The 12,782-nt window shown below is 43.4% G+C and overlaps 1 protein-coding gene across 2 annotated transcripts in view; it reads right to left on the minus strand.

Moving 5' to 3' along the window:
* The window catches only part of TUBGCP3 (tubulin gamma complex associated protein 3), a 94,591-nt gene that overhangs the window by 70,265 nt on the left and 11,544 nt on the right, over positions 1-12,782 (minus strand). For both annotated transcript variants that reach the window (XM_017502250.2, XM_017502256.2), the window contains exons 2-3: positions 5,470-5,577; positions 2,491-2,558 (exon numbers count right to left, since the gene is read on the minus strand). In XM_017502250.2, the coding sequence (XP_017357739.1) occupies positions 2,491-2,558; positions 5,470-5,577 (176 nt within the window). The remainder of the gene's footprint in view (positions 1-2,490; positions 2,559-5,469; positions 5,578-12,782) is intronic.

Raw genomic sequence — 12,782 nt, forward strand, 5'->3', positions numbered from 1 at the left:
CAGGAGCCACTAGGGAACGCCACCAGCCAGGAGCCACTAGGGAACGCCACCAGCCAGGAGCCACTAAAGACCCCAAGGCCAGAGGAATGGGCCAGGAGGGCCCAACACAGGGCAGGGTCTGCCCTCAGAAGCTGTGGGCACAGCCATGCCACTGACAGCTGCCCGGCAGCAGGGGAGATGATGGCTTGGCATCATCCCTCTCCCAACTCTGAACTCACTCTGGGGCTGAAGCCAGTTCCAGCTGAAGCCAACCGGGAGACACACAGGAAGAGAGGCTGAGAGTACAATCCAGCAGGCTTGCAGAGCACAGAGAGGGGTAGGAGCAGGCAGAGGAGAGATCTGGCAGAGGAAACCACACCGTGTCTGCCACTCTGGCAGTCTAAATGCTTTTAACCATGCTAAACTACTTCAGACCTGCCACGTTACACTCTGAACTACAGGACCACAAGTTCAGGTATAAAACTTTTAAAACTGTGCACAGACTGAATTGTAAGTGAGGAAAGTCTTATCAGGATGTGGTGTAAGATCCAGAGGAACACGAAATCAACATGCTTGCACAGCAGCTGTCTAGTGCCCAGCACAAGAGCTGCCCCCAGCTCTCCCGGCACTGCCACGCCAGAACACCCCTCATCAACAGGGCTCCACCTACCTACCACCCTGCCCCAGCCTGGGCAGTCCAGCTGCACAATGTTCTCCTTCTGCTTCCCTCGTAAGCCACCCTCCCACCTCCGCCTTTCTGCTCAGCTCAGGAACGCCATGGCGCCCTCAGACCCGGCTCGGGAACGCCGCAGCGCCCTCAGACCCGGATCGGGAACGCCGCGGCACTCTACTCACATCTCCAGATCAACCTGGACCCTCCTTCCACTCCCCGACTCCTTCTTCTAGGTCTAAAACAACAAGAGCAAAAGGTCAACTGCACCTTTGACCTTTCTTCCATGTGGCCTGCACAGCACAACCACAAATGGGGACCTAAGACAAGATTAAAAAAAAAAACAGGATCAACAAGCTTCACACTTGTGAGGAGCCAGTTTTAGCAAAGGGATGGAATGGCTGCCATCTGAAGACACGATTCTGCGTCGTTTCACCACTGCTCTTACACTATTATTTCCTAGTACTTTTCATCACGTTTCACTCATACAGTGAAAAAGCCAAGAGTCAGCTGTGGGGACAAGCCCTAGGAAGCAGGCTGCTATTCAAAACATTGACATTGAAGAATAAACATTCAGAGCGCCAAACGAAATTTTAGAAAGCAACCATTTTAAGTCACAAAGTGTCTAAATATGTTTTCATCCAATGGCTAATACTAACAAATACAACAGCTTTTATTGGATGAAATCTCCCTTCGGGGATTTTGGTAAGGCTAAGGATCTTGAGAAATATGGTATCCAATAAGCAAATCTTTTTAACATTCAATGTGTAGAAAATGGTCTTAAAAATGGAGAAAGATTTAAGAAAAGCAAATGATAGAGGAGTTCAAACTAATTTGCCTGGAGTGGACAAAAAAGGTTCCTATTTCTTATTCTATAAATACTACAAAGATAATATTGCAAAATTACGGGGAAAAGCATGCTAAAAATAGTGAATCCAAGTCAGACAATTAAGGAATCAAAATGGGCAGCGAGTGAACTAAGCTTGTTCCAAGAGCACAACATAACAACAGAGGAAGACTCACAGTGAGAGTTGAATCACCAGCAGCACCAGGCCTAACTCAGTCATTTCCACTGTGAGACCCTGACAGTATTTGCTGCACAAAGCACTAAACCGCTGGATTCTGGAATCTAAAACTAGATTCACTTTCTTCTCCATGAAAGGCGAGAAAGCTGGATGAGCTAAGATCCTTTGTGGTCAGAAATCACAAAAATCTCACCCTAAGATTCAACTAATGTATTGGTATACAAGCTGCCAAAATCTTTTATCAAAATACAAGGCGGGGCTTGGTGGCATGCACCTGCAGTCCCAGCTACTTAGGATCGCTTGGGCCCAGGAGTTCGAGACCAGAAACTACATCTCAAAAAAAAAAAAAAAATGTTGAAAAAATCATTTATTTTCAAGTATCAATATCCAATCACATTCAAAATCAATTTTTTCAGTTATTCGCTATGGCAGTACAAATTATGACCCAATGAATCAAGTAAGCGACCAGATAAAGTTTAGCTATTACATATAGATAAGTCAAGGCGTCTACTGGTGTGCTTCCTCCCGGCAGTGTAATTAGCAACTACAATACAATCTCACAAATTCTGTTGACTTTCCCAGTGTAGCTTCATTCATCTTCATAAGCAATTTAGCATTAAATCCAGCTAAAACTTCTAATACTAAAATTCACACATACACACACACACACACACACACACATGCAATCTACAATTAAAAGCAATTACCAATTACAGAAAAGTTTAACAGATACCACAAAAGGCATTCAAAGGTTCCTATATCACCCGTCATATCCTCAGCAATCAGCGCAATGACTTTCAGAATTCCTCACAGTACCTGTGAATGAAGTTTTCTGTGGAGTTCCGAAAATAATGCAGCATCTGCTTCTCTTCGTTGTCGAATAACTGAAAAGTCATGAAGAAAATAAGCATGGTAATTACAAACACCAAAATTCATTTTTATGACACTATTTCACCTACAATAATAGATAACTTACAAGTGATGAATTCAGAGTTGAAAGCCATTGTTAAATTAGATGATGAGCAGCTTGTGACCTCTATGAATCTGAGCAGTTTAACCTCCCTGACATTTGTAAAGTATGAAAAATATTAGGCTGGGATCGAAGAGTTTATGTGAAAATTACGTAAAATAATACAAATCATGGGATTACTTACAGTCCATCTACAAATGTTAATAAACAGTAAGGTAAACAATCAATGCAATTAGTTAACAGTGGCCACCTGGAGGTAGGGATGGAGAGTGAAAACATCTGGAATCCTGAATCCAACGGCAGTAAGAAAGTACAATATTCATGGCCATTTATTTCACTTGGAAACTAAACATCCTAAATATTTTTGTTAAGATACACAGCAATGTTTCATCTTGTTTTAGTATTAAATGTCATAATCAATTACAGTTTCAAAATAAAATTCAAAATAGCTTATTAATTTTCATCCAATTCATTTTATAACAAATGTCTTTGGCTGTCCCAGCTACACTTACAAATTATCTGAAAGCAGCTGCAGTGGTTCCATTCCATGAAGGAGGAGAAGCTGCAGTCTTATTGGGTTCCCTGGGGGAAGAGAACCCAATGTGCTCACATTTACAACACTGCAAACACCACCTGTGCATAGGGGCCTCTCAAAGAAGCTGTAACACCCACTAGAAAAGGTGCCACTTTCAAAGGCTAACTTATAACTTCAATACTCTCTATTGAACCTTCGTATTTATCCCATTTTAGTACTGTGACTTTATAAAAAGCTCATCAGCCAATCACATTTAGCCTTAAATGCTCTAATTCATTTGTGCGAAGATAATGACTGACTTTACAGCCAACCCCGTATTCTTCAGCTAAAAAAGGATGTTGGTATGAAGCACATACCAGAGATGACATAATCTAATCGTAACTGTATATTCAACTCTTCCTATACAGAAAAGGAAAGCTATTCTAAAATATACCATGTAAAGTGCATTAAACAAAACAAATGCACTTAAAATTTAATATAATTTACTGTATTTAAAACATATAGATTCCAAATACAAGGAAGTGATGCTCTTTCTATAGAATGAGATCAACACACTAAAGTCTGAAAAAAACAACCTGGCACTAATTCATGCATGCACTATAGTCACAGCACAATGAAATAAGAATACAAATGAACACAAGTGATGCTTCTCTATTAAATGATAACAAATCTCCAGTTAACAATGTACCCCACCTGCCAGTGTGAAAAAGGAAGGAACTGACAGGTGTTAGTTTTGTCACACATGATCAACTTTGCTATTTGTTTCAATATAAAACATACTAGCACTTTATATGTGAGGTCGGTTATATCAAATGGAATATTAACTCTTCTGTATTATTCCAGAAAGCAGAGCTACCATAACCCAACTAATCTATCAACAACTGTAATCAAATTTCTAACGTCTAAGCATTTGTAAAATATGACAAATTAACAGTGCCCATCACATAAGAAGAGTGACTCGGCGCTGAAGGAGGTGGTGCTCACTGGAGGTTCCCAAGAAGAGCTGGGGACACCCCAAAGGCACCTGAGTCAGTCAGTACACAACATGCCTTAATCTCAAAAAACACACAGAAAACACAAACTCTATACTGTTACAGTTTTCTTCTTTAAAAGGAAAATTCCAGACTCCCTGGAATATCCACTGCAACAATGTAGCTGTCAGTTACTGAACTATGAGTTTAAACAAACTTTATTTTTAGCTATTCTGATACATAGGTGTAATATTCTCACCATGAGCCCATGCAATGGACTTTGTAAAGGAAAAGGTCTGTTGTTATATAGTACCTAACTGTTGGAGTCCTCATTAATCATCTAAATTGTGTAAAATGATTACAGTTCAAGAGGAGAGCACAGTGTTCTTATGTTCAGTTTTATAGACATGAAAGGAAAACAAATTTTAATACGTTAACAGCAGTTAAAATTCTCCATTTTTATTCCCCATCTTAAATAATACACGCACACTCAGCAATACCGAAGCTCTGCATCGTAACAGCAGATGGATCATTTCCAACCCCATTGCTCATCCAGCCCTGGACAAGCACAGGCCCTGGGTCTAGGTGAAGTACTCCCGGGTCACGGCCTCAACTCGATCCACAGCTGACTCGCCTCCGGTGCGGCCACACAGCTCTAAAATGGGACCTCCACAGACCACAGGCCACACAGTGCATAATGCAACAGCCAGGGGTGGGAAACTGTGCCATGCAGACTTCTAGAAGGTGTATTACTGAGACCCAAGGCAAGCGTCTACTCCACTTGGGCAGTTTCACAGTGAGGCCCAAGCAGGGAAATGCACTCACCTTCAAGCAGGCCTCTTTTCTAGTCCAACTGAAAAGCACCACTGGGTTTGGCTTATACAGCCCAGAGAAATGTAAGGATGGAGAGCTGGCCACCTGGAAAAAACACCTTTCAAACGGGACTTCTCATGTGTGGCTGCTCATTGCTCAGAGCCAAGCTTCCCCCTCAGACTCTCCAGAGGTGAAGCGGGGCCGCAGAGCCCTGCCAAGGATGATCAGATAATCTACTAACCAACCAAGAGCTGACAAATGGAAAGCTTTCTTCTCTAAGCTGCCAGGATTTGCAAAAGCTTTATGCATCATCTGGAATTAAAAATTCTAAAGTACTATGTTCTAATAGTTCTGACTCTACAACAGAACCGACCTGTCCTTATTTTGTACCTATATTAAATTGTGCTTGGGAACTACATACACACATAAACACATGCATACATACATCTGCTGAAGCTCTGACAAATTTAAGAATCCAACACATAACATTTAAGAAAAATACGTACGCTCTTTCTTGATTTTTTCAGCTACTAGAAATTCATCTCTTTCAACAGTTGGGGCAAAGTTGCTGCCAATGACCCGCACGGCATACTGGAACTGCTGGGCTACATCAGCTGAAAGTCAAACAAAAGGACGTGGATTGTTACCAACCAGGTTAAGTTCTGGTCACCTGAAGCTTCGAGTTCAAGACAGTGAAATAGATACATCTACCTTCCACCGCCCCGAGGTCTTAACTGAGAGGACAGAAAAGCTATTAAGAAATCAAAACAGAATGAGTGAATGAAATTAGAGTTCAATAAAATAAGAATCAGAACAGCAACACACCAGAGAGTCTGAAAAATCCTAGATGATAAAAAACCAAACTGGCTCAATAACCACAAAAAGAAAAGGAAGAGAAAGGGCCACATCCCAACACATGAACATGAGGAGGAGGCCTGGTCAAGAGAGCCTCTGAGAAGCTCCCAGGTCAACAAACACAAAAGCCAGAGGTGGGTCACTCAACAGTCAAAATAGACAGTTAGTTTGCATGTGCACCTCTAGATGAAGATAACAGCTTAAACACACCTGCCTCCACTACCTTCAAAAATGCCATCAAGTTGAGGATAAAGGGGTTTTTTAAATTAAAACCATAAACCAACAAGGACAAAGAAAACAAGGCAGAAAGGAATCAGAGAGAAGGCAAACAATGTGAGAAGCTGGATTGCAGATGGTGTGTGGTAACTGATTTAAGAGGACAGTGAAACCTGAACACTAAGTGTCTGTCAGGTTCAGAATAGGGAGAGGGGAGTGGGAGAAACAAGTGTCAGGAAGAAATACAGTTCCCACTACAGAGCCCAGGGAGGCTCAGGACAGGAAGAAACGATGCTCTCAGGATGTAGAAGCAAGCAGGGCTGAAGGGGGAGCCCTGGCTGCAAGCCTGGATGGAAACAGACTCCTGGGTCCCCCATCCAATCCCACACTGCCAGACAACCACCGAGACCTGCCCAGCAAGCCTGCTCTGGATGGCCAGCAGGGTGGCCCTGGTCACTAAGTAAAGGTAACAGGCAACTCAGGGACCCCCAGTCCTTCCTGGAATTCCGGGATGCACAATTTGTCTGTGGGGAGACTGATCAGCCCAAGAGAAAAGAGACAGACAGTTATGGATGGGGATCCCCAACAAGCAGAAGGGTCTGTGTCCAATTCAGGCAGACCACAGAGATCTGCAGATCTGGTTCCAATATTAAAGAAAATACTGCAAAAAGAGAGTCACTTGAACTTTTTGATTTCCCAGTGCATATAAAAGTTAGGTTTAATATACTGTCGTCTATTAGGTGTGCAACAGCATTCTGTCCAAAAAGAAAAAAATATACACACTTTAATTTAAAAATACTTTATTGCTAAAAAAAAAAAAAAAAATGCTAACAATCATCTGAGCCTTCAGCAAGTCACAATCTTTCCCGGTGGAGGGTCTCGCCCTGATGTTGACGGCTGCTGGCTGACCAGGGCGGTGGGTGCTGAAGGCTGGATGGCTGCAGCAATTTCTTAAAATAAGACAATGTAGTTTGCCACATCGATTGACTCTTTCATGAGATTTCTCTGCAGCATGTGATGCTGTTTGATAGCATTTTACCCACAGCAGCACGTCTTTCCAAATGGAAGCCAATCCTCTCAAACCCTGCCACTGTTTTAGCAACAAAGTTGATGTAATATCCTAAATTCTTTGTTGTCATTTCAACAATGTTCACAGCACTTCAGCAGTAGATTCCATCTCAAGAAACCACTTTCTTTGCTCATCAACGAGAAGCAACTCCTCATCCATTCACATTTTATCATGAGATTGTGGCAATTCAGTCATTCACATCTTCAAGTTCCTCTTTGTAGTTCTACTTCTCTTGCTATTCCCACCGCATTTTCAGTTCTTTCCTCCACTGAAGGCTTGAACCCTTAAAGTCACCCATGATGGAAGCTAGCTGCAGTGGCTCATGCTTGTAATTTCAGCACTCTGGGAGGCCAAGGTGGGTGGATCACAAGGTCATGAGTTTAAGACTAGCCTGGCCAACATGGTGAAACCCTTTCTCTACTAAAAAAAAAAAGACACCAAAAAAAAAAAATAATAACCAGGCATGGTGGTGGATGCTTATAATCCCAGCAACCAGGGAGGCTGAGGCAGGAGGATCACTTGAAACCAGAAAATGAAGGTTGCAGTGTGCTGAGAGGAGCTGCTGCACTCCAGCCAGAGCAAAACTCCGTCTCAAAAAAAAAAGCCACCCATGATGGTTGAAATCACTTTCTTCCAAATTTCCGTTAACACTGACAATTTGACCTCCTCCCATGAATCACAAATGATCTTAATGGCATCTAGAATGATGAATCCTTCCCAGAAGATTTTCCATTTACTTTGCCCAGATCCATCAGAGGAACCACGACCTATGGTGACTATAGCCTTATAAAATGTGTTTCTTATATGGTAAGATTTGAAAACTGAAACTACTCTTTGGTCCATGGACTGCAGAACAGATGCATGTTAGCAGGCATGAAAACAACTCCAGATGCATTCTCAATGACAATAATATTTTGAAAGGAATCTTTTTCTGAGCAGTAAACCTTAACAGTAGGCTTAAAATATTCAGTACACCGTGCTATAAAAAAAAGATGCGCTGTCATCCAGGCTTTGTTGTTCCGTTTATAGAGCACAGGAAGAATTCATGTAGCATTAAGGGCCCAGGATTTTTGGAACGGTCAAGAGCACTGGCTTCAACAATTTCAGTCACCAGCTGCATTAGCCCCAGACACGAGAGTCAGCTCTGAAGGAAGGCTCTAACTTCTCTCTAGCAATGAAAGTCCTAGATGCCATCTGCTTCCAATAGAAGGGTGCTTCATCTACACTGAAAACATGTTAGTGTAGCCACCTTCCTCAATGACCTCAGCTAGATCTGGATACTTGCTGCCGCTTCTCCATCAGCACGCGTTGCTTCACCTTGCACTTTTACGTTATGGAGAGAGCTTCTTTCTTTCCTTCAACCTTATGAACTAAAAACCACCGCTGGCTTCTAGCTTTTCTTCAGCAGCTTCCTCACCTTTCTCAGCCTTCACAGAGTTAGGGTCTTGTTCCAGATTAGGTTTTGGCTTAAAGGAATGCTGTGGCTGGTTTGATCTTCTATCTAGACCACTCAAACTTTCTCCCTATTAGCAATAAGGCTGCTTCAGTTTATTACTCCTGTGTTCACTGGAATAGCGCTTGTAATTTCCTTCAAGAACTTTTCTATTCAATCACAACTTGACTAACTGGCATAAGAGGCCTAGCTTCTCACCTATCTTAGCTTTTGGCATGCCTTCCTCACTAAGCTTAACCATTTCTACCTTTTGATTTAAAGTGAGAGACATGTGATCTTCCTTTCACTTGAACACTGATTTCTTTTTATTACTTCTTCTCAAAAAAACAAAAAACAGGATACATGTGCAGAAGGTGCAGGTTTGTTACATAGGTATATGTGTGCCATGCTGGTGTGCTGCACCTATTGACCCATCCGCTAAGTCCCCTCCCCTCACCTCCCACCCCCAGCAGGCCCTGGTATGTGAGAACTCTGTGTCCATGTGTTCTCAGTGTTCAACTCCCACTTATGAGTGAGAACATGTGCTTTCTGGTTTTCTGTTGAACACTAATTTCACTTGAACAGTAAGAGGTCACTGTAAGGCTATTAACTGGCCTAATTTCAATATTGTTGTGACTCAGGAAATAGGGGAGCCTGAGGAGAGTGGGGGTAGATGCGGAACGGCTGGTCGGCAGAGTAGCCAGAACACACACAACATTTTTTTTTATTAAGTCTGTGCACTTCACGGCACCCCAAAACAATTACAATAGTAGCATCAAGATCGCAAGTGACACATCACTGCAACAGATATAATAATCATGAAAAAGTCTGAAATACTGTGAGAATTTGCAAACATGACACAGAGATACAAAGTAAGCACATGCTGTTGGAAAAACGATGCCTAAAGACCTGCCCAATGCATGGTGCCAAAAACCTTCAATTTGTGAAATAACGCAGTATCTGCAAAGGATAATAAAACGATGTGTGCCTGTTCTCCACAAGGAAGCTCAGCACTCACAAACGCTGCCCTACCCAAGACCCACCAGCCAACTTCACTCTTGAAGATGAAAAGAATAGGTATCACCAGACATGCGAGGGCATCATCTAACACAAAAGGGAGACAAAAACAAGAAGGAAAAAAGGAAACTAAGAAAAAGTAGCAACATAGGAAATAAGAAAATGGGGGAAGATGTACAAAAACAAAGAGGCTATAATGGCCTACAGGATTAGACATAACACATCCACAAAATGAAACAGAATGCCATAAATTCAGAGAAGACAAGCTCTTGAATATTAAAAGTATGAAGGCAGATGTTTTTTAAAATAAGTAGAAAGGCTGTATTTATAGTTGAAGAAGCCTCTCAAACACTAAAACAAAAAGGTAAAAAGATGGAAATTAAGACAGCCAAGACAAGGAAATCACCAGATCAGGCCAGGCAGAAGTGGGGAGGGAGAAACCTGGAATGGAGTAAATGACCAAAGAAGTCATACAACACAGCGCCTCAGAAAGGATGGGAGAGGAAGGGCCTGGGAAGTGACACGGGTCACAGCAACTGGCTTACCCCAGAATAAAAACTCAGGCTCTCACCTCTGCTGAGGCAAACTCCCAATCTGAGGAACTCCCACCCCTGAGTACAAGAGACCAGGGAAAAGAATGGCTGCCCATTACAAGCTCAACAGCAAAAGCATGTCAAGGGTCAGGAAGAAATATTTCAGAAAGCCTCCACCTTCCGAGTAAAGCAATCACTTCAATAAGTGGATTAGGGTTGGTACCGGGGTACGACAGCATGCCTGTCTGCCCAGCTTCTATGACTCCAGAAGTGAAGCTACCAGCAGATACCTCCAGATCCCCCCCACTGAGTGCTGGGCCCAGTTCAACCTGGGATGCAGAGCAGCAGTCCGACAGGGCAGTGCCCAGCTGCAGCTGCCAGCAAGAGCCAACACTGTTCTCCAATCCCAAAAAGGAAGTGGGACTATGAGTGGCACCTGGAAATTCAAGTGACCACTCTGAGCTCAGTGCAGCTTCCCCTGCCCAATCCAGAGAGAATCTTCAAGTGACCACTCTGAGCTCACAGTGTGGCTTCCCCTGCCCAATCCACAGAGAATCCTCAAGTGACCACTCTGAGCTCAGTGCAGCTTCCCCTGCCGAATCCACAGAGAATCTTCAAGTGCCCACTCTGAGCTCAGTGCAGCTTCCCCTGCCCAATCCACAGAGAATCTTCAAGTGACCACTCTGAGCTCACAGTGCGGCTTCCCCTGCCCAATCCACAGAGAGTCTTCAAGTGACCACTCCAAGTTCAGTGTGGCTTCCCCTGCCCAATCCACAGAGAATCTTCCAGTCAGCACTCCGAGCTCAGTACAGCTTTCCCTCCCCAATCCACAGAGAATCTAAAATTCCCAGAAGTTTAAGAAAGGATTTAAGGAAGAGATAAACAAAACCAGAAAAGTGGATCTAAGAAGGACATTCTTGGTGAAATAGGAACTACGAAGAATCCCTGCAAGAGGGAAAGAAAACAAACAGGATCAACTTGAAAGAAGAAACTAGGGACAGAAGTCATCTCAGTCAAGACAGAGTGAGCACACTCCACCACTGATGACAACACAAAACTCTGGCAACAATACATCAGACACCTCTGAAGAGACTCTGAACAATGGGTAAGAGGAGCAGACTGGGTACGAAGCTCATGATCAAAGGAAAACCTGGAGTGACTTCCCCATTTTTGCTTCTTGATATTTTGTTTATGTGTTTGCTGCAGACTACACCATCTGGGGCTGAACAACAGCCCAAAACCCAAACCACAAACAGGCAAAGACAGAAAAACCTCTGAGCCAGGCCCAGTCTCCCCAGCCAGGGCCCAAGTAGGGAAGGAGGGAGGAAGCACCGCAGCTCTTCCAGTCCTGTGCCAGGCTACCAGCCACTCTACCTTCACTCAGGGGCAACCCCACAGCTCTCCCAGCCCTGCGCCAGGCTACCAGCCCCTTCCACCTTCACTCAGGGGCACCCCCACAGCTCTCCCAGCCCTGCGCCAGGCTACCAGCCCCTTCCACCTTCACTCAGGGGCACCCCCACAGCTCTCCCAGCCCTGCGCCACGCTACCAGCCACTCTACCTTCACTCAGGGGCACCCCCACAGCTCTCCCAGCCCTGTGCCAGGCTACCAGCCACTCTACCTTCACTCAGGGGCACCCCCACAGCTCTCCCAGCCCTGCGCCAGGCTACCAACCACACTACCTCCACTCAGGGGCACCCCCACAGCTCTCCCAGCCCTGCACCAGGCTACCAGCTACTTCCTCCTTCACTCAGGGGCACCCCCACAGTGGGCTGCCCCCCCACACACTTGGCAAGAACCAATAATGGCCCCAAGACTCCATCACAAGGCTGGCAGGCTGGGGGTTCAGATTTTAGCCAGAACATGAGGAAGTGTCTTAGGAACCAGAGAGTGAGGGCAGCAGCCCAGAAGAGGAAGCTAGAAAAAGGCACCCCTGAAAGCTGTGTGCTGTCTAGAAGGAGCCCAACTCAGACATGATGAAAGACATCCTTAAAAGTTAAAGAATGGAAAAAGATATTCCATGAAAACACTATTCAAAATGAAGGTGAACTGGCTACATTTCTATCAGACAAAGGAAACTTTATACTAAGAAAAATTAACAAGGATAAAGAAGGGATCACCAAATGATGAAAGGGAAATTCACCAACACGACATAATAATTCTAACGTGCACACTCTAAACAGCAGAGGTTTAAGACACATGAAGCAAACTCTTAACAGAACTGAAAGGAAAAACAGACATTCACAAATACAGCATGGGAACAGTAGTTAATGACAACGCATTGTGTACTTGAAATCTGCTGAGAGTCAATCATAGGTTTTCTTACCACACACACACACACAAAAAAAACAGGTACTGAGGTGAGCTGATGAACACAATGATTAACTTCATTGTGGCAATCATTTCACAATGCATACATATGTCAAAGTATCATATTGCGTACCTTGAATATATACATTTTGTATTTATCACTTATACCTCAACGAAGCTGAAAAATATATATGGGCAATAAAAACTGTCAAGGAAAATTAGAAAATGAATTGAATGAAAATAAAAACAATATATCAAAATACGTGAGATGTGGCTAAAACAGTTGTTAGAGGAAAATTTATAGCATAAAATGCTTTCTCATACCTCCAATCAACACTCTCAATTTATATGATAAAAATCTAAAAAAAAGAAAAAACAAAACTCAAAG

The sequence above is a fragment of the Cebus imitator genome, unplaced genomic scaffold (assembly GCF_001604975.1).
Source record: "Cebus imitator isolate Cc_AM_T3 unplaced genomic scaffold, Cebus_imitator-1.0 Scaffold14, whole genome shotgun sequence".
Taxonomy (NCBI): Eukaryota; Metazoa; Chordata; class Mammalia; order Primates; family Cebidae; genus Cebus; species Cebus imitator.